Genomic DNA, 27389 nt, shown 5'->3' with positions numbered 1-27389 from the left:
GAGATACCCAAAAAAAGCAGATCCCCCTCCCTACGGTCAAAGAGCATCTAGGAGAAGGGGGGGGGGGTTGGGTGGATGAGCCCCATATATATATCCATGTACCACAGTAATGACTGTGATAGCAGGACCAGCATTCAATCATATGCCAGGTCCGATGACTGGCGATTGAGTTTGTTTGAAATTTTGCCCAAGGTCGCAACGGGGGGAGTGAAGGAGGGGGTGCCTGCCCACCCCCCCCCCCCCAAAAATTGGCATCTGCCCGTCATCTCAGCTGCGGGCGGGAGCAAAGCAACCGCATCGGTTGGGGGGGGGGGGGGAGGGGAGGTCGGGGCCGTGCAGCGGGCGTCTTGTCCCAAGATGTCCCCGGGACAGGTGTGTAAGCCAGCCACACGCATGATGAGATTGACGGAAATAGGGTTGAGCTCTGCATTTGGCTTGTGATATGTGTGTATGGGCCCCGCGCAACATCGTCCGACCCATACGGCAAATCGACTCGCGCTTCACATGGAGATGAAGGACTGACCTGACTGCCTGCCTGCGCATTGACGAGTCGGGAGTCTTGCGGGGGGTTTGAACAAATGACTGAATGTATTGCAAAGTCTATAATGGTCCCCTTTACCCCCAAGTCACCCCGTGTGACCTACAACTAGCTACCTACATACATACCTACAATAGGTTGGTTGATGGAGCCCTGGACCCGTTATCCCTGCCTTACCTCAGGGACTGGCACAACGACAAACTCGGGGGGCGGCGAAACCAACGAGTTCATCCCTTCAGTGGCTCCCAACCGTGGATGCTTTAGAATATCAATCGAGGGAAATTCCCAGAAGACCTGGCATCAAAAACAGCTACCATCCCGTGTGACGTTCATGCTCTCTCCTAAATGACGACGAAGTAGCTCACCGCCCGAATTCCAATGCTCTGTCCCACCCCCTCCCCAGAGTATCCGAGTATCGTATATCCAGCTCACCGTGTGGTATCATGGCCATGTGCGAAACATCTTCAATTCCTGCCTTTTTTTCAAAACACCAATACAACACTGGCGGGGTTGGTACCTGCGTGTTGCGATCCCTGGATTACCGCATGATCTCCTGGTAGATGAGCTGCTTGAGCTGGTCCTTGCTGAGGTTGTCCTTGTGCTTGTCAAAGTCGAAGAACTCCTCGGGAATTGGTGGCGCGGTCGGCTCGTCATCGGGGTCATGATAAGGCTCCAAGTACGGGTGCTTGAGCGCCTCCTCCACCGTTATGCGCTTGACGGGGTTGAAGGCCAGGAGCTTCTCGAGGAGGTCCAATGCCAGGTCAGAGGTCTTGGGGAATAGGGTTCGGAACGGGACCTTCTTCTTGAAGGGCAGAGAGCGGATGTACTCCCGAGCTCGGCGGGACTTGATGCCGTAGTAGTCCTCCATCGTTGGGGTGCCGAGAACGTCGAGGATGAGGGTAAGCTGGTGGTGGTCTGGGCAGTGGTGTCAACTTTGGGGATAATATACCAGAGGCGTCGCGCGCAATGCGAGGGGCTGCGACTTACAGTCCTTGCCCGGGAAGAGGGGCTTTCCGCTCAGCATCTCAGCGAGGATACAGCCCACAGACCATACATCGATGGCCTTGGTGTACTCCTTGAAGGTCAACATGATCTCTGGCGCACGGTACCATCTCGTCGCGACATATTCGGTCATGAAGCCAGAGTTGTCCTCCTGGGAGGCGGCCGAACGGGCAAGACCAAAGTCGCACACCTTGAGGTCGCAGTTGGCGTTGAGGAGCAGGTTGGAGGGTTTCAGGTCTCGGTGCAGGACGTTGGCCGAGTGCATGGCTTTCAATGCCCGGAGGGTCTGGTAGATGAAGTATTGGCAGTGGTCGTCGGAGAGGTCTTGGGTGCGGATGACACGGTGCATGTCAGTCTCCATCAGCTCCTGGGGAAGGCAGGCCACATGTTAGCGCGGGCTATAGGTATGAGGCAGGCATGGGCTCTGAGGGGACGCACCTGGATCAGATAGACCTCGTTGAAGGTCTCATAGCTCCGAGGCTTCTGGATATCGAGAATGCTAATGATGTTCTCATGGTTGAAGTAGCGCAGGAGCTTCATCTCACGGAGGGTCCTCAGGCAGAACATGGAGTGGTCGAAGGGTGTGATCTTCTTGATGGCGACCTTCTGGCCCGAGGGCTTGTGTATCGCGGAGCTGCAAGGCTCATCAGCAACGGCGGCCTTGTCAACAAAGTTGCGCCCGGGAGCGGACTCACCAGACAACACCGTATGCTCCCTCTCCGACGACATCCTGGATATCATACTGCTCGCTCACGTTGAAGGAGATCTTGCGGGAGCCCGCAGGGTTCGGAGGCTGGGCTCGAGACATTGTGGAGGAAGGATGCAGCCGAGGCAGGCTTGAGTCCTCGCAGCAAGAAACAGATCAACTGCTACGTCCCGACACGGCGGTATCAGGATTGACGACGAGACAGATCAGCCAGGGACGGTGGCACAGAGATCGCGCAGCGTGGTGTCCGAAGCAGACCAGTCAGGCCCGGACGTGCAACTGTACAGGTCGTGAGTGTGGCGGCTCGAGCGCTGTTGTGCAGCCGTCTCTTGGTCCTCGGATGCAGTCAAGGCGCCGAGGGGTGCGTGGGTGAGCTGGTTGGCTGTCCAGCTGTTGGTTAGATGTGCGACGGCAACACTGTCGTGTCGAAAGGACGGGAGGTGGCTGGCAGCGGGACGATGCTTGCTTCGAATTGAGCCGTCTGCAAGGAATTGAACGAGACAGACAGCAGACTGGATGAAAGTCTCTGGCGTGGTCTGGTGTGTGGTGTGTGTGTGGTCGGGGTCAAGAGCAGAGAGGGAGACAACCAGAGCTGGGGGCTTGGCCCTGGATGGAAAGTGGGGTGGGGGGATGGCTAGAGGGCGGGGTCTTGCACCTCGTCCTGGTCCTGGTTTCTGGTGCTTGTGGTGTCGTATCGGTGCTCGTGCTCGTGCTCGTCGACTTCCTCAGCCCCCTGGTTCGTGTCGTATCTGCCGGTTGCAAGTGGACTCTGTGTTGTGTGCGTGTGTGTGCGTGCGCGCTTGTGTGTATAAGTGTGTGTGTGTGTGTATGTGTGCAGTAAGAAACCACCTAGGTAAGAGAGTATCAAATCGTCAGCGGGCCCTGATGCGACAGGAGGAGCCCCAAGGCTAAGCAGCAACCAGACCACCAGCTTGCAGCTCGGAGGGGGGACGACAGGACAGGCTGGGGACAGGGCGAGAATGGGCAGGCTGAAACAGCAGCAACGGGGATGACGGAAAGGGCATTGAGTCGCAGGCCCCAAGAGGTGAGGTCTAGAGCCCTGGTCTCCGGGTGCAGAGGGCTCGAGAGCAGGTGTTTGGGCCTGAACCCTGGGTCGCGGGAGAAGCGCCGACAAGCATACCCAGCTGGGGCCCCTTGGAACCCGCCCGGAGCTCGACAGCCAGCAGAAGAGCAGGATCGTCTTCTAGAACCACCAGGCGGACATGCAGACTGGCTGAGGCGGGCCCGGTGCACTGTGGCACTAAAACTTGCTGTGCAGCACAGTACAACGCAGCGCAGCGGGTGCGGATGCAAGGGGAAGGGGGCAGAGGAGCGAGGGGGTCCTGTAACAGAGCTGCGGGCCGAGATAACTGTATTCTTCGTCCGATACAGTCGCGACTCCTGAGTGGAGCAGCTGGGGTTGTGCTGGGGGGTGGTTTTCTCGGATCCCAACTTGGGACTGACACTGGGACTGCGACTGGGGGGGGGGGCCAAGCGAGGAAGAGAACAAGCTGGAATGTACAAACCTCTTTTTCTTGCAGCTTGCAGCTGGGGGGGGGGGGAAGGGCGGGCGAACTCGAGACGAAGCCGAACGAATATCCAGGAACACCGTCACAACGATTGGCTCCTTGCGGGGAGGGGACGAGACTCGATGGGCAGGCGAGGTGAGGTGAGGTGAGGTGAGGTCAGATCAGGTCAGGTCAGGTCAGGTCAAGAAACCCGAGGTGAGAGAAGACGGGAGTGGGAAAGAAAGGGTTCGAGGTTGGTTTCCTTTGAGAGAGGGGTGTCCCGTGTTCTTGGTGCCCGTGGTCTGGTCTGGTCTGGTCCGGTCTATGTATCCGTACTCGGTTGGCAGAGCAGAACCTACTGGGTGGTAGCAGATCGACAGAAACGGGCAACGGGCCTGGCTTATACGGCGGCAGACAACAATAATATGTAGTGAGTGGATCACAGCCGCAGAGACGGACTACAAGAGGAGGCACCGCAGAAGAATTGACTTGAGACTCTGCTAAATGACATAAGATAGATCTATCTTCCTCTTCTTTCTCATGGCCCCTTCCAGGTTCAGGTCCCAGGGGGGCCTCAAACAAGACAATGAACCAACCCGTCTTAATATGGTGCTGGGCTGTGGGCAGCTGGCCCTCCTCCATTCCCGTTTGAGCAGTGCGACCGGGCTCATGGGCCGCCTCCCAAGCCCAATCTCACCATCCCGTCGCCCACTTGCACACATGCATGGCACATATAGCACATACATAGCACCTACCTGGGTACTTGCCCACTCACTTAGTGCTCGCTTACCAACTGAGCCCGACTGTCTGCAGTGCCCGTCGTTCCCGGGCCTGGAACGGACGGCTGGACGGCTGGCTGGGCTGGCTTGCAACTCCTTTGTCTCGATCCGTACACCTCATTCATTCGGTCAGGGCCCTCCTGTCAGCAGGGGCGCCGTCAGCCCAGGTGAAGCGAGACAGGCACAGTAGAGTAGATGGTCTAGAATCCGCGCGATCCACGGCAAATCCATCGATACATTCCCGATTATCGTAGGTGTCATTCAGGAGGGACTGCACCATCCAGAGCCATGCCCTCCCTCCCAGCCAACCACAGCCGCCAGCGCATGGAAGACGCAGCCGAGCTCTCCCAACGCACACGCCGACCCTCACAAACCACTTGCCAGCCAGCAGCCAGCCCTAGCTAATCAGACAAGTGCCGTCAGGTCCCAGGTGTGACTGAGCCCCACCGCCCAACCAACGCCCAGATTACGCGCCAGCCGTGGGCTGCTGGGCGCGTGTGTTTCAGCGCACCATTGGTCCCTCGTGGCCGTTTCATCCACCGCGGTCCCGTCCACGAGCCACAGAATATTGTGGCCGGCCCCCCGTCCTGCCCTGCTTGAAAACGGGGTCTCCTTTGTTGCTGAATACGCTACAGTAGTGGCCCACCGCCGCATTCTCACCTGCATCGCAAAATGCTGTGTCCTCCTTTGTCCTGCTCTGCTGGGCCGTACGCGGGACTTCTATTTTTGGGATGACGGGCCCGGAAGGAGGGCAACCAAGTCCTTCCGCCTTGCGGCCACGTTTGGGGCGCCGGTCTTGTGGATTGAGGCTGTTGCTTACCGGGCGTGCTTGGTTGAGTCTCGAAGCATATCCGCTCAGCCACAGGGCGGCCCTTCCCCAAGGCCCAGTGACCTCATGCACCTGCTAATAACGGACCTGCCATCGCCACCTTGGAAGCGGTCACCGTCTGCCTGTAAACAAGGGGATCCACGGGGCCCTTGGCCTCCGTTTCGGACCGCCTCTGTGGCCGTATGGTGTCGGATCCGGCCCGGAGGGCTCACTGAGCTACGTACGCATGGGTCGCCGGTACTGTGGCCGGGCAGTCTGCTAGTGCATATATGCATGCATGCATCTGAGTTCGAAACACGGCACATGATTTTGTTTCCTGCATGATTTCGTCTCATTACTAAGGGCCGGATCCCCGCCGGGCCAGCTTGACCTTGGCCGGCCGGCACGGACCCGAGGCCGGGCGACCACATCAGTTGGTCATTGCTTAGATTGCACGAAGCTGTCTTCCTCCTCCCAACACCACTTTCAGGGGCCCTTTCAGAGATGCTGTTGGGAATCTATACAATTGTTATCGCTACTTAAAACATGCCGCTCGTGGTTGCATCACTGGACGACCTAGCCATAAATTTGTCAGCAGGCGACCAGACGGACTGGGCCAGGGCGGTGTTCAGAATTGTACCTTCTCTCGCAGCACTCCCATCCACTGCGCGAAACTCATCCCCTGGTCTGCCCTGTCCTCCACCAACAACGTCTGCGCCCAGAGCTTCAGGCTCGGCTCGCCGTCCTCACGGACAATGTAGAGGTGAGGCAGGATGATGCTGCCCACACCGCGAGACCTGTAGTCCCTGCTCTTCTGGATGACCGCGCGCACACGCTCGTTGAAGTCGTTCTCCAGCTCTGCTAATGTTCCCTTGCCGACATGGAGCTGCGTCCGGTCGGCAACCCCAAACACATCTTGGAGCAGGGCGGGCACCGTATCCCGTCCGACCCACAGGAACTGCGTCTGGCCGTCATCGATGAGATACAGGCCATATGATACGAAACGCTCAGACGAGAGGTTCAGAGGAGGTGGCAGAACAATCTGGCTTGTCTCGGGATCTGGAGTGCCCGCAATGTCGGGCATGTCATGCAACGAGTACAGCCGGGGGTAGATGTACTGCATCAACAGCGGCAGAGGTAGCGTCGAAAGCTGACATAGGGCTGCGGACCTGAGATCCGAGGGGATCTGCGCTGATTTCCGCAAACCCACGTTCTTGATCAGCCCAAGGAAGAGGGCTGGCAGGCCGCGCAGGTTGGCGGGGAACTGTAGACCACCGCCCATGCTGCCGCCGGCCAACTCTTTCCTGAAGGTCTGTAGTAACTCGATGATCTTGGTCTGCAGGGAGTCGCGGGCAGAGTCCAGACCGTTGCTCAGCGCCCTCTCCACTGCCTTGTGGCTGAAGTACGTGGTGACGGCGCACTGGTCAGCAGAAGCATACACATCTGCCAAGCTCTGGGTGGTGGGTAGGGCCAATGTCAAGACACGAATGCGGCGCTCGCCATTACACGTCGTGTGAAGAACGGCGGCCTGCATGCAGATCATGCTCTTGGACAATGTCTCGTCGATGGCGACCTCGACGACATAGCACTGGTCGCGGGGGAAGGCCGGGAATGCGCAGAGGTCCGAACTCCGGTTGAAGAAGTTGCCGTAGAAGGTGTTCATCCTCAGACCAGTAGTGGCGCGCACCCTCAGCACAGCCTCCAGGCCGATCTCAGACGAGAGGTAGTCACTGAATTCAGATGCAAATTTGATGGCATCCTCGGGTCGTCCAGCATTCCACCCAGGGTAGAACCACGTTTGACCACCGGTGTACCGTGGAAGGTTACTCAGCGATGCGACGTCCTGGTACTGCGAGGAGAACAGGAACATGTCGATTGAAACCTGATTTTTGGAGCACTCGACGGCGAAGCTCTTGTAAAAACTGTTTGCGGTCTGGAGCAAGCTGCTCTCCTTGGAGGTGCCCAGAAGCTTCTTGTCCTCCCTCATCTCGAGCTTGCCGTGGCCCAGGTTCGGCAGTGAGGCACTGAGGACAACGATCTTACCTCCAAGCGGGGAGATCAGCTTGTGGCCAGATCGCAGAGCCGATCCCATGCAAGATCCATTGTTCTGGTTGTTGACAAACATGTCCGGAAGCTTTGTCAGGAAATTCTCGATGCTCTGTCGCGACTCTGACAGGGGCACCAGGAGCTCCGTAGGCACTGGCATGAAGGGCTCCTCAAGGTCGCTGACAACAAGCATGCTCGTCTCGCCGTTCTCGTCGGCATCCTTGGGAATTGAGAAATAATGCAGGCTGGAGTCCACGGCCACGAAACCGAGGCGAGTGCGACGGTCCGCATTGGGTATCCTGTTGAGACTGTCCAGAATCGTCCGCGCACTTGTCGCCAAGAGCCCCGTGGACACAGCCGCGTAGCTCACGTCGAACAAGAAGAGGTAGACCAGAGGCTGCGGGGGTCGAACCATGTACTCCTGGGGCGCGACGAATTCCACCACAGAATGGTTCAGCTCTGCGCGCTGCCACCTATCGACGCTCTTCTGAGCCGCGGCATCCCAATCAAAGGCCTGAGGAACGTCGTTCGAGAGGTTGCACATGTTGCAGCGCCATCTGTGCCCGTGGTCGAGGAAGGTGACGTATGGGTTGATGTACGACCGGCACCTCCGACAGCGAGAAATAACCTGGTCTTGGATGACAGGGACCGGGTCGTCCAGGTCATGAAGCGATGTGTATGGCTGTATGACAAGGGCGAACGGCAACTTGGACTTCTTGAGGAGGGAGTGCGTCGTGGGCACGGCGTTGAGCGTGGATCGAATGAACTTCGGGGGGCAGTTCGCCTCCGGGGAAGGAGTACAGCTGGACTGTGCTTCTGGTCAGTTTCTGCAAGGGCTTGGGCTCGTGGCGGACCTACATTCGGGGGCAGAATGATCGGAGGCGGCGGCAAGTCCAACTCGGATACGTTGAAGGGCTGGTTCAAGAGGTCTGTTGGATAGAGCTGGTTGAGGGGCCCGATGCGAGGCTGGGCCTGAGGCGGCATCTGCTGGGGCGCTGGCTGTCCCTGTCCTGGTCCCATCTGCATGCCTGCCATGCCCTGCGTGATGCCACCTACACCAGGCGCGGGAGCGCCATAGGCGTCTGGCGGCTGGAAGCCCGGGGTAGCAGGGGCCGGCGAGCCGTATGTCTGGGGAGCGCCGTAAGGGGCAGGCTGAGGTTGTGCGTCCTGACCTGGGTATCCGTAGCCAGCAGCCATGGGCTGAGGAGTGCCGAACTGTCCGCCGCCTGGGAGCTGGCCTCCTACGGCAGCATTCGCACCGCTGCCGACATCGAAGGCCTGGGCAGCGTAGGCTCTCTTCTTCTTCTTGCCTTGCCCCTCGCCAGGTTGCTGGGTCGCTTGAGGGGGAGGTGAGCCAGCGGGGTTCGCGTAAGCTTGGCCATCATCAGCGTAGGGGACCTGTTGACCTTGTTGAAATGCGGCCTGCTGGCCGTAGTCATTGGGTGCCGACATGATCGCGCCGGAGGCGGTGCAGGACAGGACGATGCTCAGCCGCACTAATGTTCTCTGGCAGTGCCTAACACAATTGCAGTGGATGCTAGACCGACGAGAAATGAATGACTGCCCGTGACGGAGTCGTGTGTGTTACACGGGGGAGGGCGTTGTGGTGTCGAGGGGTGGTTGGAGCAGCTGTGACGCTCTGGTCGACGTTGACAGGTAGGTGGCAGCTCTGGAGGTCTGGCCTTTTCCTGTTTGGGAGGTGCAATGACAAGCTGTGCTGGGCCGGGACAGATCAACCTTGGGAACCCGGCAACCGAGTGGGTGGACGGGACAGGTGGATGAAACCAGTCTGTGGACCAGATACGGTGCAGAGGGAGACGATTGGGATGCGCAAAAATGGCAAAGAGGACAGAATGTCTCTTGTTCCGGTCTGACCAAGCCAGCTCAAGCCCGAGCCTGAGTCTGAGACCGAGACTCTCGAGGTGAGGCTAGGTAATGCTACGCCTGACCCTGACAGCTAGCAGCGACTTTCGCAGGCGGGCGTCATGCCTGGTCCAGCCTCCACCCTCCCACCTTCCACCTGGCAGCCTCGAGCCTTGCTGGCCTTTGCAGCAGCTGGAGGGGGTGGAGCCGAATTCATGTGATCGGTCACGTGGCCAGGGAGTACTGAGGCACCCAAGGTAAAGAGGGGAGCAGCGGCCTGCCCAGCCTGCCCGGCCTTGTAGCAGGCAGCTCGGCAGATGCGGGGTCTCAGCCAGCGCTGGCCCGAGCTTCAACGAATGGATCCGAGGGGACGGACGGTGATTAGGCGGAGGTCTTGAGGCAGGCGGGCGGGCTCTTGGGCCTTGGGGCAGGCGGGGCAGAGGGCCTCGTTCAGTTGGTATTGAGGAAAGCAAGGTCCCCCTCACAATTTCCCAGGGGTCCCTTCAGCCACCTTGGCCGACCTGATGGGCGACCTGAGCCGACTAGCCGTGTCCATACCACAGCGAAGCACTCTGGGCGTTTACTTAAGGCAGGCTACTCCTTGTCGAAGCTGTTCTTTCTCCGTGAACACAGCATCCAAGACATACCGTACCTCGATCAACCCTGGGCGCCTCAAAATCCAGATCCTTCCTTGTCTTTGAAATTCAGCGATAAGGCTGTTCTTGCTGCTGCTGCTGCTGCTGGCCTCGGGTGGATCTATCACATTTGTCGGCCAGTCGAATCGGAAAGCCGTCCTTCGGGCTCCTCGCCGCTGTCCGATCCCCTGGCGATCCCCTCCGCAGCCCACATTTGACACCTGGGCACTGCGCATCCGGCGAACGGAGCCACGGGGTACCTGGGACCGCAGCCGAGCCTCTCGAGTCATTGCCAGCGCGCAGCCGCCCGTCGGACAAACCAGGACATCATGGCCTGGGGGAAGTCAAAGCCTCAACCGCCCCCCTCGTTGCTCCGGCAAGTCCTACCCACTCAGCAAAGGCGAACTCGCTCGTCACATTGCCCAAAAGCTAACCTCTGCCCCGATTGCATACGTACAGCCAGCTTGTCCCTCTCATAATATTCATCCTAGTCGTGGCCGGCCTCGTCTTTGTGGGCTACCATGTCTACCAGAGCGCCACCAAGATGAGCGGCAACGTGTCGGAGCGCATGGGCAAGAAGAACGTGGTCTGGACCAAGGACGGTCTCAAGGTCGGCGTCAAGCAGGTCGAGAGCGAGAAGGAGGTCGATGCCACCCAGCGCTGGGTCGTCAATGCGTGGAACCTGTCGTCGGACAAGTCTGGCAAGAAGAACAAGTGACCAAGGGTTGTCACTCAGACTCCCACGGCGGTCGAGGCCGACCGATACCCAGCTAGGTGTCTTGAGGTTTTTCAAGGTAGAAAGTCCAGCTCGTCTACGAAGCGTGGTTCATTTAGCCTAGCAATGCAGGCAGACCTGCTTGGGAACTGGTCTCGATGATTTTCAGGAGATGGATGCTGGCTTAATCAAAAGCACGGTTTGAATCAGTTCATGATACTACTGGACTGACTGTGGAAGCAAAGCATGTGTGCAAGTGCCCGTCTATCCATTCACGCCATCATTCAACCCGCACCGCGGCCGGGTAATTTGCATACCTAGGCAGCACGGCAGTGGTAGTAATGCGTTTCACAGCTGACAAGCGGAATTACTGCATCATCTGTTGCAGTAGAAATTCGGCCTGTATTAATTTTCCTACATCTGCTTTTGCCATATCCATGTGCGAATAGACGCCCGCAGTCATGACACTATGTAAGAATTTGTGAACTCAGCGGTCATTCAAGGATAAGGACCGACTATGTAAGCCCGAAGCAACTCCAACCCATATGCTGACAGTTTCCGGGAGACTCACCCTGCCTGCCCTCTAAGGCTAGCCAAGCAATTGTTCAACAGTCATTTCCATGCGTGGCCCGATTCTCCTGGAATGGGGTCACCCACGTCCAGTACGTTCTCTCGAGTGAGCCCTCCCTGGATACCGACGGTGCTCCACCACAGCGGGTGCGTCTTCAAAGACATTTAAGATGCTTCCTCTCCCAGTACCAATAAAAAAACATACTCCAAAGCCAAGCCTGCCCAAGAAAACAAAATGTCCTGAGACATGCATCAGAACAATACCACACCCTCACGTACAAAGACAGCCCGACAAGTTGAAGGTGTACGTATCAGACACGGTCAACCGACTCCAGCGGGTGGGTTCCCCTCCTCTCACACGCTCAGCCAGCTCTTGGCGACGTACTCGACCCCCGGCCCGGCGTTGTTGGACGCGTTCTGTAGGAGCTCCTTCCTCTTACTCTCGAACTGCTCCTTCATCATGGCCTCGCGCTGCTGCAGCGGGTTCATCGTGTAGCCGGCCGTCGGGGGCGCGTACCGCGCCGACATGAGCTTGACGAAGTTGTGCGCCATCGGGTACGGCTGCGCCATGAGCCCGTCCCTGCGGATCAGCATGGATGGTATGCGCACGTTGAGCTGTTTGAAGGGGAAGTTTCTGGTCAGTAAAACGTCCAGAGAAGAACATACACATATATCTGAGAATCCAAGACCTCGGGACTGTTAACTCACCTGGCACAGGATGTGCGCGTACTTGACGCCCAGCTCGTCGGCGATGTACTTGAGCCTCCCCTTGAGCCAGCTCCTCTGCGCGTCCGTCGTGTAGTCCTGGCTCTGGACGCACCCCAGCGGCCACGTCAGGAAGTAGCCCGCCAACCCCTTGAGCGAGTCGTCGTCGCCGCACGCGAACCCGCTCAGCTGCTTCTCCAGCAGGTGCTTCCTCTCGGGCTTGAGGTGCCAGCCGAGGTGGTAGGGCACGCTGGCAATGATGTCGGTGATGGTGTCGACGCACGTCCTCGCGGCGGTCGCGTACTCGGGCGTCGTGCGGTAGTCGACGGGCGAACACACCCACGCGGCGCAGCGCACGATGACCGACGCCAGCACGAGCCGCGTCACGCGCACCATGTTCCACACGCTGGCGATGTAGAAGTCGCGGTAGACGTCGACGCGTCCCGGGAACACCTCGGCCCTGCTGAAGTCGCCGCTGGGCACGCTGTCCTCCCACGCCACAGACTTGTACCCCCAGCTGTCGGGCACGTTCTTCATCCACCGCACACACTCCTGGTCCACCGTCTGCGCCCGCCGGATCAGCGTCAGCATCAGCTCGATGTTCTCGGGCGTCCGCGCAACCGTCGTCATCAGCCTCGTCACCTCGGCCCGCAGCTCAGACGTCTTGATGTTAATCTTCTGGCACTCGGCCGCGCTTGAGTCCTTGACCGCGTCGCTGATCCACCAGTCCACCCCCATGATGGGCGCCTTGCCCGATGTCAGCGTGTGGATGATCATCTGCGTGCGCACCGCGATGAACAGGAGCAGCCCGGTCTTGGTCCTGAGTTGCTTGCGCCCGCGTTGCTTCACGAGTGAAATGGCTCCCTCAATGTGTGATCCCCACGAGAACATCCCCATCTCCTTTGCTGTTATGTTCTGTTGGTAGAAATGACCTGTTAGTACTGTCGACGACCTGATCTTTTTCACAGCGCTCGGCGCAGGCTTACCTCGTACAACCCCAGTAACAGGACCGCCGCAAGCGTGCCGTCTGTTTTTGAAGCCTCCGGGTCTTTCAGCGCTGTGTGTGTTGCCGCCAAGGCCTTGGTGTACTCTGACAGCGCCTTGTCGGGGATATCCTCAGAAGTCGACCTCACACGGTTGCCCAGGTGAGCCAATGAGCAGGCATTGAAGGCGTGCTGGAGATGGCTGTTCTGGGCTTCCGATTTCATCAGGGGCAGCAGGTAATCCATGAAGCCCCTGGTGCTGCCCTGCCGCGGCACCAGGATGAAGTTTGAGAAGAAGTGGCACGAGGCCAGTTGGTCGGTGGGGATGCTGAGCAGTGGTGAGATGCTCTCGCCGGTGGGTGACCTGACAAACTCCTTGGCGATGGGCGACAGCGACTCGATCGACGACGGGGAGCTGGCGATGCTGCTCCTGTCCGAGGACGACGAGGCGACCGACCCTTTCCTGTTGGCCTTCTGCGCCCTCCTCTCCGTGGCCTTGGTCTCATTGCGGAACACCAGGTCGAACTCGTCCTTGTAGCCAGGACATTGTCGTCGTGACTTGGCACACTGATTGCATGTTGGCTTTGCCTCGTCGCACTACATGGATCGTCCGCGTCAGTATCGGAGAATACGCTCGCGCATCGAGGGTTCGGAGAATTGGGCTGTGGCGTCGATTGCCCATGAGCGAACCAACCTTTATTCTTCTTGTGCGACACATCTGACAGCCCCTTGAGGGCTTCCCACAGTAAACCATGATGGCGAGTCACCGACCGTGTCCAGGCAGGTGGCGATGAGAGTTGCGTGTTTACAATCCGGGGCGAGCAGGATGATTCCGAGGGAAATTGGCCGCGCTTTGCAATATCCAAATTCTCGGGGGTCCAGCCAGTACTTAACAAGGAGGATACAGCGCCGGCACGTCAAGGTATTGTATGTATGTATTCTCGCTCCGAGGTTGGGGTCCAGAGATGACAACGGGAGTACGCCGTGGTGGTGTGCCCTTCGCTAGTCGAAGGGACGTCTCAAGCAGGGGCGTGCGCGATCGACGGAGTATGAGCGGCGAATGAAGACGCTGAAACTGACCGTACCTCTTGTTGACGGGCGATCATTCGTGACTGAGCTATAGGCCAGAAACAGATAACCCCACAAATTGGTGGTAAGATGCAAGTTGAAGGTCCAAGAATCAGAGTCCAGGAGAAGCGGGACGGAGTTGTGCAGGAGGAATGACACCAGACACCAAGAATGGAAGAAATCGGGGATGTCTTGGGGACTGGGGCACCAAGGCCGAGGTTTCTCTGGGCCGTCTGGAGTGGCAGAGAGTGGTTGTTTCGATCGACGCAAAGATGATAGGACGAAGTAGTAGTGGACTACCGGCGGGCTTTCACACACGCGGGAATGGCAGACTGGCAGGTAGCGCCGGACCGGATCCCGGGCAGAGAAGGCAGGAGAATATAGAAAGATTCGAGGCTAATGCAGCCTGGACATCGACTTGGGGAATTGCACTGGGACGAGACGGATGGACAAGTCTCGAGGGCGCACCGCGACAACACAGCAGTACAGAGGGCAGGGCACAGCGGACAGGTCCGAGGGAATGAGCGCGGTGTACAGGCTTGCTGGATGCCTCAAGAGATGGTTCAGACAGAACTGTATCAGAAAGAGGGCTGAAACGATGGAGGGCATCTCATGGGCATTATGTAGCATGGTAGCATTAACGAGCGAGGAGGGCCTGCATCTCTGAGGGTAAGGATGGGTAAGGATATCCCCAGCTCGACGAGCCCCCCGGGCGACTAGGCCGTCGAAGCAATGCAACGCCCTCATGGCACCGGTCAAGTGGCCCCCCTCCCCGCTGCCCCTCTTATCCCTTGGACGCCCTCATGAATACAAGGCGTTGGCGTCGCGCTCAGAGCTGCCGTACCACGGTGGAGGAAAAGCAGAAAGTTCATCTCTGGGCCGCGGCGCGTTCCTGACAACAGTAGCGTAGCCGCAAGGTTGAGCTGAGAAGGCAGGGCGGACTAGGCTGAAGTCGCAATAGATAGGCTTGCTCTTTGACAATGGAGCGGCTGTGGCAACTGGAGCAGCTGCAGCAGCACGGGGCTTGGAGATGAGGGGGCGTGTCGAGGATGCTATTCCAAGCCCGAGAGACAGCGCAGAAGGCAGGGAGTGGCAGTGGAGAGGAGGAGGGAACTGGTGGTCTGGTGGTCCAACAGGTACAAGCACGATTGTGAGTGGAAGCGCCACCTGGCCCGCATGGTAGATGACTGCCGGCTAGGCTGGTTGGCATTGCTGCTGGGCCTTTCTGGGCCTTTACCAAGCAACCCAAGGAGCAGGCACTAGATGCTGATCCTTCGTACCTGACCAGGCATTTGCTTCTTGTGTGCGCGGGAAGAGGCGGGGAGAGAGAGGCAGGGAGAGGCCAAGGAGAGGGGAGACAGGTGAAGAGGGTGATGACTGATCGGGCAAGAACCGACATTTGCGCTTTGACAGACAGTCGAAACAAATGGCGGCTGCCAAGCGCGATGGTGAGGCCCCTGACTGGCAGCCTCTCCCGAGCCTCACGAGTAACAAGGTCGCACTCGGAGGAAACACGACGTTGGCCCAACCTGGCACTGGCTGGCAGTGACGAGCGCCGTTACATGCGTCCGAACAACGACCAGACGACGACAGCCGCAAGGCGGCGGGCAGTGGACCGCCGGGAGCAGCTTGCAACCTTGATGCTGTCGAGGGTCCACCGCACGACGCTACGCGAGGCCACGCGAGGCTCGAAAGGGCCAGAAGCCAGAGTCAGGACGTGCCATCGGGCGTTGCTCTGGCCTCCCTCTCCCTGTGAAAGATTAAAATTCCCCGACGAGGCCGTGGAGGACGACTCCACCAGTTCCACAATCGCCAGCCCAACTCCACCGCTCCACCACGCCCAACGGGTGTGAGTGGGTATGCTGTGCATCAGGTGGAGGCCGGGGAGAAACACCACGTCCCCATCTGTCCGTATCAGGCACATGTGGGAGACTTTCGGCGCCGGGCGCAAGGGTCACCACGTCCCATTCCGGCAGCGTGTCGCCGTGTTCACGTCTGGTCGTCTTGTCGTCTGGTCGCGGCACGACGGCCAGCGCCGCGCTCTTGAGCATCCCTGGCATCACAAGCGCACAAGTCAGTTGACGGCCGCAGCATGCACGGGAAACAAAAAAGCAGCAGAAAGGAGCGTCGCACAACGACATGGTCCGAACCCAGCGATCTGGAATGCGGCAGCGTAGCGTCCAAGATCTCGCATGTGGCTTTCCTTTCCTCCACATTCCCCCCTTTCCGCATGATCACATAAGCCAGACGGACGCTGACCGGTCTGGCAATTGGTCCGCCACTGCGGGAGTATCCATGGGCCACCCGGGTCGACCACCCGAGGGACCTGCCCTGGACTGGCCTACCCGGCTTGTGTACGTGGAGATAAAACGGCAATATGTCGATGTGTTCGCCCCAAGATCCAGGCCCACGGCATCCTCCCAGCGCATGGCGTTTGATCGGCAGCGAGGCGCACGAGGGAAAGCCTGCGCCACCCACGACTTTTGCTGCGAGTGCTGCACCTTCACCCACGGCGCTGTTGACGTCGCGGCGATCTGCTTGTCAGCGACAAGACTGACCAACCTAAACGGATAGGATCTCGCGAGAGCGCTTCTCGCCTGTTGTTTCCCTTCGGTAAACTCCGGCCTATGCCGGGATCATTGCTTTTCTTGCTCTCAGGGGCCCTGGCGATAGGACCTTGTCGGCCTGATATCAATTCTACGGGAGACAATCGCCGTCCTCCTGCAGCAGCCATTACAGGTAGCACAGACGGTGCCAATGGGTACTCGGCGACGAGCAGAGGCATGCAGGGTCACTAGCGGGGCGATAAGAAATATGGCGTGAGGAATCCCACGATATGAGGTGACAGGAGCGCAAATGTGGTGTCCGCGCAGGCCCAAAGAAGCAAGCACAATGGTCTGTGAATGTCAACTCGGCGAAAATATGCGGTTGGACCGCAATCTGCCTGCACATCTCACCGCATCATGGTGGTCAAGGTGCCGAGAAGTTGCTGAGAAAGCTGGCACGCACTCCTGATGACGACGACACAGTCGCCAGCAGTACCAACCGTACAATTAGCTACACAAGTCACTATGTAGAGGTTTCCCGGCAGAGTGCACGCGGGAAAATCAGACGACACTTGCCACTGGTCATCTCCGGCCCTTCCCACACCACTCTTCGCCATCCCCTACCCGTGCGAAGCCCGCTGCAGTGCAGTTCTCAACCGTCGAACAGGCCCGCCACACCGCTGAGATCCGGCGAGTCCCGCCTGGCAATTGGTCGACCGTTCGACGCCGGGGCCGTCATAAACTCTTGTGCCATCTTGCTTCGGCCGGACGACTTCTTCTTGAAGCCTGACGGATCAGAGCTCTTCTGCAGCTTGCCCATCTCCGAGATGCTCACCCCCTTGAGGTCCTTGAGCAGATCAAGAATGTGCCCGCGTTGTTGCCGAGGGTTGGACACGGCACGGCCAATGTTTGCGATGCAACCATCCACCTCTTCGAGCTTGATACTCCCAAGCGAGCACAGCACATCGCGTGGCGTCTGTGTAAGCGGGCTGTAATTGGAAATAACGGCCGCCATGACGTTTCCAAGTTCACGCTGCAGCTCCACAAAGTACGGATCGTGCAGGGAGGTGATGCACGCCTTGAGAACGTCCGTCGAGATGAACTCTCTAACAGCATTCGCAGTATCCTCGGGGATCGGGAAGTTGTCGGTGGTGGATGCATGCTTGGACGGTGCCTCCGCCTGCGGCAGTCTTTGGGAGCCCGCGTGGGTGCTCCGGAACTCGGGTATGATTGATCGAAACACACGAAGCACGACTCCACAACACCTGCCGTCATGCATGACGATGGCGTGAGCCATAAAAACCAGAAGCGGCTCGATGACGGATGAGTTCATCAAGCAAAATTTGCGGAGGGAAGGCTGCTGAGGTACAAGCTCAGACTCTTGCTCGTTTTGTGTCTTGTCCTTTGGGAGCGCGTCTGTAAAAGAGAGTCAGCTGGATACAGGGGGAGGGGACCTTAATCCAGAGTAAGTAGTCACTTACCCAGCCTCGCGGGATCTAGGAAGTCCGCAATCATCATGACCGCAGAGTAAGTCAGCTGGCGCAGGACACTTTCCGCCTTCATTTCCTCCGTTAATTCGTCCGCAGCCGCCTGGACGTTCCCCGCCTGCTCCAGTTTGTCCCATTCCGACTTGATCTTGGCATCCATTCGCTGGAAGCAGCCCGCCAGTATCGGGGGCAGGAAGTGGTGCCGAAGCTCAACAGGACAAACGTCCACCAGCAACCTGACCAGGTTAAGGAGGGCTATGAGTTGATGGGGGGAGAGGCAGTGGGAGTCCGCGAACAAGGCGTGGGCGAGTGGGCCCGGAAGCTCTTCGAATCCGTAGAATTGTTGTTCGAGACAGCTCATGCAGAAAATAACCGAGTAGCAGAACTCGCGGATGTAGCGGATCTGACCACGAATCGATGATGCTAGGCCTTCCAGGGTGTTCTTCTTATTGATCACCCTGGCGTAGAAATCATCTTTGCTGCCCTCAGAAATGCCGGCTTGCCAAAACCTATCCGTGAGCACTCGGCCGACGATAGATTGCATTTCACTGGGAAGAAGCGTCCAGTTGCTGGGATTGGCAGATGCGTGTGCATGGCTGGACCAGAGTCAGCAAGTAAACAATGCCTAAGTTCAGAGTAACAGCTGACCTTAAAAACTGGAGGAGCTCCGGAAGTATGATGGGGAAGCTGTCTTGCCACAGGGCACACGATGCTTGATATGATGGCGAGGACTTCTCGAGCTTGTCTACGGAGTAGTTCAGGAAGGATTTCGTAGCACGCAGAGGCAAGAACTGTGACAAGATTAGATTAGACCACGAAGGTGATAATTTCTCAGTGCTTACCTGCTGGCGCTCCTCCAGCTCGGCCTGCAGAGCAGCACCTTCGGCATCAAGCTCAACAGAGCCCCAGTCAGAGATCTGATCGACCCGGTGGTTCGCCAGATACCTCTGCGCTTTGTCGAGCCCGGTCATTTCGCAAAAGCCTTCGTATGTTGCAAGAGCGCGCTTCAGATTCTCGTCTCTCCATTGAGCCTTGACCGGCTCGACAAAGGCCTGCAGCCGCTGAATACGGGTTGACTGGTCAATGTTGGTGGCACGGTGGATGATGATGAAGAGGAAAGTCTTGTAATTAACGAGTCTCCGCTCGTCCAAGGTTCCCGAGGCGCTCATCTCGTTGATCTTGGCCTCTAACTGGTCGTAGACGCCGAGTAGGTTGTCCGGCATCTTGAAGGCCAGCCGTTGAAGCTCATTCAAACTCTCGGCCTGAAGATCCTTGATTGCCTCATTGAACGCCCTGTGCTCAGGATGCGTCGCGGGCCAGGTCATCAAGATGTGTTCGAGCACCTTGAGCATGAAGCCGTTGTTCTTCCTCAAAGCAGTGGTAGAAAAGGCAACCAGAAGCTGCAGGAGCCGCTTTTGGATCAGCGGGTCTTGGAACTTCATCTCAATCAATCGATTACACCACGCCTCAAGGTGCTCATCCAGCTGCGCCTTCTGAGCTTCAATTTGCTCTGGGTCGGCACCCTTCGGTGGTCTTGATCTCACGTAACCTTTCAGGGCAGACTCTATCACGGTGAATTGCGCATCAACGCGGAGATAGGCCATCGAGCTCTTGACGTAGTTGGCCGGATTTATTGGCGGCTGTCCGTCGTATAGGTGCTGCAACACGGTGTCAGTCTGCCCGAGAATGTAGTTGATAGCATCTGAGAGTGTCAGCTCCACAATGCTCTCGATGACCTGGGAGCTATAACGTCTGTAGTTGCCCAGGAAGGCATGGCGCTCCGGGATCGTGTCCGTGTCTTCCATCAGGAGGATCAGCGTAGGGTCTGGGGTCTCCTCTGGCAAGCTCTCATATCGGACCAGCCTGGAGCTGCACAGCTCTAGCAGGGGTCCGACAAGGTGTGTCTTCACTATAGACGGACCCAGTGCCCTGTGACTGAGCAGCCTCGTCCAGGTGACGAGTACTGGGATCGAAACAACGAGACTTTGGCTCTGAACGACTTGAAGGAGAAATTCAAGGAAGGGTTGGATGTCGGCACTTGGAGGAATCAAGTTGAACTTCCGATCGAGGTAGTTGCCTAGATGTGATATTGTCTGCACACGTTAGCACAGGCAATACGAATCGCAAGTGAAGGCGCCGCTTACTTCTGAAAACTTCTTGGCGAACAAATATTTGTCGTCGTCAATGTCATCGGCATCTACTGTGGACCATGCAAACAGCTGGGAGAAGCGCTCGACACACGGCTTGTCATACATGGGCAAGACTAGGGCCGAGAACTGCTCGTCGCCAAAGTTGCTCCGGGAGTAAAGTGCATGCAGGGCTTCGAGGGATGCCTGCGCAAGTTAGCCTGGTACGTTGAGGCAGCAGGCAGGACGGCATACCTTTTGGACAGCCACGTGAGGCGCGACAAGGCCTTCATAGAGATAGTGGACGGTTCTTGCAACGATTACGGATTTGGGGAAGGCCCACGGGAGAATGATGGTAAGCAACACGAGCGCCTTGACGGCGCTTGATCGCGCCTCGTCGTTGCCCTGGATGTCAGATGCCAGAGCCTCGCCAAGCAGACTCACCGCGCGCTGAAGCCAGCCTTCGGAGCCGAAGCGAACAGGCGCGCCGGCCTCGCGGTTGGGGAAGTCCTCGGCCAAGACAGACACAGGCATGAATATATCAACGACGGCCTTGTCCAGGACATTCTCGCGCATTGCGACAATGGGGTCATCTCCGCCGATGATCTCCTCGGACAGCGAGCCAAGCACGGACAGGACAAACTCCTTGTGCACGCCAAAGCCAGGCAACTGCCAGAGCTGCACGAGCATCTGGTCCATATCCATCCACTCAGCCCCCCAGCAGCGCTTGGCGACCTCGACCCAGAGCTGCGCGATCTTGTTCCTGATATACTGGGGGTCTTCCCTCGTCGCCTGCTGGGCAAGCTCCAGCACCCAGCCTCTCAGGAACGCAGCCTCCTGGTCGTCATACTCGGCCCACTTGTGAATGATGGAGTGTTCGAGAAGTGACAGGCCGTAGTATCGGACGATGGGCGACTGCGCCTTGTCGGAGGCGAGGGTAAAGCCGTGCGAGGGGCCCTCCTTAAGGGACTTGACCTGCTCGAGGAAAGATTGTGCTTCGATGCGGGACTGGTTTGCGGATCGTGGGTTGTAGACTACCTCGAGGGCAGCGAGGATTCTTGGGACGATGTCGCCGTTGGCACTGGGGTTGAAGCTGGAGTTGTCATTGCCATGTGGTGCTCCGTTTGCACCGGCAGAGCCAAAGCCGCCGTTTGAGTGCAGAGTGGCCATTACCGTTCTGGTCCCTCTGGCAGTTGAGGCCGGTGAGGTGCTGCCTGGGTCCGCCCACACTGATGCGAGACTCTTGTATGAAGAGCACGGCTAGTCCATCGCATGAAAAGAGCAGCTCAGGGGAAGCGGAAGCGCGACAGAGTCACCAGATGCAGCCGCACGTCGGAGGCTGGGGTGGCTTTCGACGGTCTTATCGTTTGGTTCGTTGCCGACCAGAAGGCAGAGAGAATGAAAATCCAGGAGGGCGGCGCGAGGGTGACGGGGTTACGAAGGTGCGAAGAGCTGGAAAACGGATGGTCGAGGGGGTTGTGGCTGTGTGAGCCTTTGACGGGCCTGTTGGGCATGCGCAGACAAGAGAACGGCCGGTGAGGTTGAAAGCTGATGATGGGTGTGTACCAGTGTACCACTCCCTAAATTTTGGGCGCGCCGGAAGCGTGTCTGACAGTCGACGTAGTGGGCCCGCTCCACCCCGTGGGCCAGCCTTCTTGGCCCTGTCTGACCTGAGCTCGTGCAGGGATTAGTGCTTCTACCGCAGGGTGTCTGGATCAAAGGCCCCACCAGCCAGTGACACGAGGGTTCCCGCGTGGCAGGGGTCTGCTGACTGCCTTGCATCACTCACTCCAAGAATCGTGGACAAAGACAACACACGCTCAACCCCTTTTTCAAACTGCTTTTTTCATGGTGCAACAGTTGCGGTCTCTGGATAACACTTCTGCGCGATCCCTGACAATTGGATTGGCTTCTCTCACGAAACCAACAGCCACTCCTGTTGCCAGATTGGCTGCTTGTCCTGTTCGAGCTTCAGAACGGCGAGCACATGCAGGCCTTGGACGATGAAAATGACGGCAGGGAGATGGATAGCTGCAGTGAATTTACTCCACATTTCGGCCTACGCATACTTCCACATCGAACACTGGGAGCGATGTCTTTGGACCGAGCCTCTGAAGGGTTCTTCGAGGAACAGAAATCTCTTTCAAGAAAACATGGTATTTTGGCTCGCTATCAACCGCTTAGTGTGACTATGTGATAGCCTACATCGCTCTGCAATGGCTTGCACAGTTATATAGGAGCCCGACAATACTGAGAACAATAATCCACCCTCTACTCCACCCGCAGAGATGACGACTACTTCTCGCCAGGCACGGTAAGCTCGAACACTGTAATTTGTCAATGGTCAGCAAAGCCCGTTCGCTAATGGTCGATGAAGCAATCGAAGACACAACGATGGGACAACTCACAGTGAACAGGGTGCGAAGAAAACTGGCGCGCCGGAACCCTCTTCTGGAACAGGTAGTCCAGCTCTGCAAATGTGCGGTTTTTCGTCTCGGGCAGGAAGAAGAAGATCCAGACGGCCCAGATGCAGCACAGTCCAAAATACAGCATGCCAGCCTTGGCGCCCCAGTTCCACGCGTCGCTGCTCGCGTTGAGCATGCGCGGGTTGAGCTGCTGCAGGATGATCTGGCCAACAACATACATGGCGCGGCCGAGCACGATGGTCTGCGCCCTGACACGGCTCGAGGGCGTCTCCCCCACGATCGTGTAGGTCGTGGGGCCGAGAGACAGCTTGAAGATCAGGTTGACAAGAATCAAGACGACAGCCACGGTTATGGCGACGTGGTCTGCGCCCGGGACAAAGCCCAAGATGCCGATGACCAGCATGAGGAGACCAATGCTCGATGATCCGTAGAAAAAGAAAATGCGACGCCCAATCCTGCCCATCAGCGAGATGGCAATCGCCGTGCCCACGATGTTTACCGACTGGATACCCATGTTGAAGTTGAAGGCCTGCACCTGGGGCATGCCGGCCGATTGCAGGAAGATGGCGGCGTAGGCGCAGATGGCCTGGCCGTTGAGGATCTGGATGATCCAGGCCATGCAGACGATGCCGGTTCGGCGCAGGTTGGTGCCGCGGAAACAGTCGCGGTAGGTTGCACCCGCCGCCTCGATCTTCTCCATCTCGTTGGTATGCCTCATCAGGGCGAGCGTCTCGGCCATGCTCTGCTCCGTGTAGTGGCCCTTGCGCGCGAGGCGGCGCAGAGCCTTCTCGGCATCTTCGAGGCGTCCACGACGAACGAGGTACCAGGGGCTCTCGGGGGCCACAAAGCCGACGATGAACAGAGGGACGACCCAGACCCACTGAAGGGCATAAGGAACACGCCATGCCAGGTCGCCCGGGAGACCCAGTGATCCACGCAATACCCCGGCGGCCAGGAACGAGCCACAGCCCCAGCACATGGACACCCAGGATGTCAGGTAACCTCGCATGGCCGTGGGGCAGATCTCGGCCGCATATGCGGTTGTCAGAGTCTGGAATATTCCCCAGGGGATGCCGCATAGGATGTTGGCTGCGAAGAGCATCTGGACGTTGACGGCGAAGAACAGGGTGAAGATCGTGGCACCCATCAGAGCCATGGATCCCATATAGACCTTGCGACTCCCGAAGCGGGACTGCAAGTAGCCGTTCAACAAAAGACCGATGATACTGCCCAGGTTGTTTCCGTTGCCAATGGCCGCCTGCCATGAACTGGGGATGTGTTGCTTGCCATTCGCATCGGGCCATCCGAACCTGTCCTTGTATGCTTTTTGGCCGAAGAAGTTGTTGATCAGGCCAACGTCCATGCCCTCCATGACCAAAGCCATGCTGAGGAGCATACTGTAGACGGCTGCTGGCCAGTACCGGCTGAAGAGCTCCTTGCGAGGGAGCTTTGTTTCCGCCTCGCTGGATGCTGCTGCTGCCTCCACGAGGGCTATGTCGGGGTTGTACTCGGCATACTCCGCCTGGTTCACGGAACCGGGCCCAGCTTTGGCCACGGGCTCGGCCTGCCCCTTCTCATAATCGGCCATGGTGTAAGTGCCGGATCCTCACAGCCTTCACAGCGACGGCCACGGGAGGTGAAAGATAAACAACTCCGGTAAAGGACAGGATGAGAGCTCACCTAGAAGTTACACGGAGCAGGAGAGGAGAAACAGAGCAGGAGATGAGCACGTTCAAATGTTGCATTATGGCTCGTGTTCGTCCCGGTGGTCTGGTCCCATTGTTCCATGCCAAGTTGCCAAACCTTGCGCCAAGGAGGCGTCCACCAACCATCCGTCACTTGAGCAACTATACCAAGATAAACTCGCACAATTCAAACCCGAGTTCCTATTAGCCGCACTCCCCCAAGGTCCCCGCAATATCCCCATGGGGAACAATCCCATGGGCCCACCTCGACGTTCTGGACCCCTGACAAGAACTCTCAGCTAGCCCAGCTAGCCTCATCCCATGGTCACAAGTCTCCCAACCGGAGATATGTCTGATAGACCTCCAAGACGCCACGGAGCTGAACACCCAACTAGGGAACCTTTGCACCGAGGAAACGGGCGCCTTTCAACCGAAATGCGGGCATCTTTGAACCGAAGGAGGAGGATCTGGGCAGGCGGGGAAGGATCCTTCAAACCAACAGTTTCGTTGGTGGGTGCGCCAGACGGCGAACATGTCGGTCAGGCGAGGTGACTTCTTGGACTAATAATCAAACTAGTCCAGCCCAAGCCTTGTGTCTTATCCCTTTGCATTGCTGCACGGGCGGCTGCAGGTCTCACAGGACCTTCCTTATTCGCTCGCCGCTTACCTCGAACTCGGAAGTATCAGGTGAATTGTCACTGGTCTCACCCCATATTTACCACGACCTCTGAGGTGAGGCGCGTGGTCTGTACCAATGGGCTGGCATGGGGACGGTGAGGGCAATCACCAAGTCCCCCCCCCCCCAAACGCTCAACTGGCTGCCCTGACCGGATCCGAGGTCTGGAATGGTTAGCCCATTCATTCCACCCCGGTCAATGCGACTCTTTTGCTTGGCTTCATCTCGGGTCAGACCGAGTGCCTGCTTGCTATTGTGACGGTACGGCTTTATATACTGCTAGAAATAACCAATGGGCAGATTGGTTATTATGGTCTTTTGGCCGGGAGGTGGAATTTGCTAGCAGTAATTCTATTTACCCTCTCAGCTATCTCTGGATACTTGTTCTGCTGCTTTCATTGTTGGCTTGACCGAGTGCGCGTCTAGAAAGTCAGTGTTAAAGGTGAACGTGAGGTGGGAAGACGGTTGTTTACTGGCTGTAAAACAAAAGACGACAGGCGCTGCGTGGTTATAAGATACTACAGAGGAGACTCAAGGTGGGCTGCCTGGGCCTTTCGGGAGGAATCCCATCATTACTAAATACTGACATTAACATCACAAAGCGGCCAATTGAATATATGCACCAGACCTCCAGGGTTTCGGAGACCGATCTGACACGGAGCTATGCGGATGACTAAATTATCACAGGGCCATTCAGCCCGTAACGTCCCCGGCCCAGATTCGGCCCACCCCCTGATTCGGCCCAGCCCTTTTTTGGTGCAAACGCAGCAAAATATACTTATTTATAAATAAAAATTATAAATTTTAATAAAAAAAGATATAATATTTAATAAAAATATTTTTATTTATATAAATTATTTAATTAATATTTTATAAATATAATAACGTAATTTATTAATAAATAATATATATTAATAAATAACATACTTTTATAATATTTATTAACTTTAGCTAACCTTAATATTTATTTAATATAAAGAAATTAATTAAATTTAATATTAATTTATATTAATTTTTATTATAAGCTTACTTTATATTTTTAAAGTTAAAAGTATTTAAATAAGGTTTATATTTAAAGTATAAAGAAAGAAATTCGCTCTTTATTTATATTTACGTTAAAGCTTATTTTTATAAAGTTAAAGCTTGTTAATTAATTATAATAAGCAAAGCTTAAATTATTATTATATATATATTTATTAAGGCTTACTTAGCAAGATAAGGGCTTGTTAATAAGCCTTAAATAGCTATCTTATATATAATTTATAAGTTTTTTAATGTTTTTTTATAAGAAAAGTAAAAAGATAAGTTATTTATTCTTTTAATTTATAAAATTATTTAAATTACTTTATTAATAAGTTTATAACTTACCTTTTTTATTTTAATATATATAAAAATATAATATTTAATAATTATAATTAAATATTTATAAAAGTTTTTTAAAATATATACTTTTAAATTAATAAGTTTCTATTATAAATATATTTAAAATATAATTTAAATATAATTAATATTTAAAGTAATTTAAAAATTATTTATAAAAAATTTAATTAATAAAAACTTAATTATAGTTTTTTTAAAAGTATAAAAAAGTATTTAAACTTATAATATTATATTAAAAATAAAATATTAAGATTTTAAGCTTATATAAAACTTTATTATAATATTATTTACTTATTTTTATAAAACTTAATAAATAAGAATTATTATTTTAACTTATATTAAGCTTTATAAATAATTATAAGTAATTATTTTAAAGAAATTATAAAGTTAATAAAGGTAATTAATATTTTTTAAATCTTATAAAGAAATTAAAAAAGCTTTTTTAAAGTAAGTTTTTTTTAAATAATTATTAAATTTTTATTTTAATAATTAAACTTATTTAATTATAATATATAATTAATTATTATTTAATTTTAATATATTTATATTAATTTAAAAAAAGTATTATTAAAAAAATAAATTTAAGTTATTTAAGCTTTATAATAATTAATAAAGAAAAAACTTTATTATAAAATATTATTATTAAGAACTAAAGTAATATATTTATATAATTTATATAAGTTAATTTAAATTATATACTTAAAATTAATAATAAAAGGTTTAAAAAATTCCTTAAATATATTATATAATATAATTAAAAATAACTTAAATAAATTTTATAAATTAATATTAAATATACTTCTTATTAAATTATATTTTTTATTAATAATTAAATATATTAAAATATTAAATATAATAATAATAAAAATAAAGATAAGCTTTTATAATTATTAATAAATAAAAATAAGAAATTAAAATTACTTTATATTATATTTAAAATATATAAAAGTAATTTTAAATAAATAAGCTTTATTAATATAATTAACTTAATTATTTTTATAAATAATTTATATATTATTATTAATTAAAATATATATATAAAAAATAATAATATATATATATAAGCTTATAAATAAATTATAAATTAAAGCTATTTATATAAAAGTTTAATTTAAAAAAGTATTTTTAAAAATTAAA

At 54.6% G+C, this 27389-nt stretch overlaps 6 protein-coding genes across 6 annotated transcripts; 1 reads left to right on the top strand and 5 right to left on the bottom strand.

Moving 5' to 3' along the window:
- Positions 1–1076: 1076 nt before the first annotated feature.
- Positions 1077–2348, bottom strand: INS49_013765 (uncharacterized protein; the record flags this gene model as incomplete). Its single annotated transcript, XM_043174458.1, has 4 exons — positions 1077–1453; positions 1526–1907; positions 1979–2174; positions 2236–2348. 4 exons carry the CDS (start codon positions 2346–2348, stop codon positions 1077–1079), a joined length of 1068 nt encoding a protein of 355 aa, XP_043021403.1.
- A 3557-nt stretch (positions 2349–5905) lies between these two features.
- On the bottom strand, positions 5906–8839 carry INS49_013764 (uncharacterized protein; the record flags this gene model as incomplete). Its single annotated transcript, XM_043174457.1, has 3 exons — positions 5906–5917; positions 5982–8195; positions 8246–8839. 3 exons carry the CDS (start codon positions 8837–8839, stop codon positions 5906–5908), a joined length of 2820 nt encoding a protein of 939 aa, XP_043021402.1.
- Positions 8840–10214: 1375 nt separating this feature from the next.
- On the top strand, positions 10215–10603 carry INS49_013763 (uncharacterized protein; the record flags this gene model as incomplete). Its single annotated transcript, XM_043174456.1, has 2 exons — positions 10215–10252; positions 10345–10603. The coding sequence occupies 2 exons, from the start codon at positions 10215–10217 to the stop codon at positions 10601–10603; spliced, it is 297 nt and encodes a 98-aa protein (XP_043021401.1).
- A 921-nt stretch (positions 10604–11524) lies between these two features.
- Positions 11525–13612, bottom strand: INS49_013762 (uncharacterized protein; the record flags this gene model as incomplete). The annotated part of the gene is made up of 4 exons (XM_043174455.1): positions 11525–11785; positions 11879–12790; positions 12862–13455; positions 13610–13612. 4 exons carry the CDS (start codon positions 13610–13612, stop codon positions 11525–11527), a joined length of 1770 nt encoding a protein of 589 aa, XP_043021400.1.
- A 3512-nt stretch (positions 13613–17124) lies between these two features.
- Positions 17125–21255, bottom strand: INS49_013761 (uncharacterized protein; the record flags this gene model as incomplete). Its single annotated transcript, XM_043174454.1, has 7 exons — positions 17125–17888; positions 17954–18555; positions 18608–18750; positions 18802–19822; positions 20018–20052; positions 20104–20292; positions 20341–21255. 7 exons carry the CDS (start codon positions 21253–21255, stop codon positions 17125–17127), a joined length of 3669 nt encoding a protein of 1222 aa, XP_043021399.1.
- A 1125-nt stretch (positions 21256–22380) lies between these two features.
- INS49_013760 (uncharacterized protein) lies at positions 22381–24099 on the bottom strand (the record flags this gene model as incomplete). Its single annotated transcript, XM_043174453.1, has 2 exons — positions 22381–22412; positions 22494–24099. 2 exons carry the CDS (start codon positions 24097–24099, stop codon positions 22381–22383), a joined length of 1638 nt encoding a protein of 545 aa, XP_043021398.1.
- Positions 24100–27389: the final 3290 nt, after the last annotated feature.

This window comes from Diaporthe citri (assembly GCF_014595645.1).
Source record: "Diaporthe citri strain NFHF-8-4 chromosome Unknown scaffold_7, whole genome shotgun sequence".
NCBI lineage: Eukaryota > Fungi > Ascomycota > Sordariomycetes > Diaporthales > Diaporthaceae > Diaporthe > Diaporthe citri.
The sequence above is the reverse complement of the archived record's forward strand: the minus strand, read 5'-3'. Positions and strand labels throughout refer to the sequence as shown.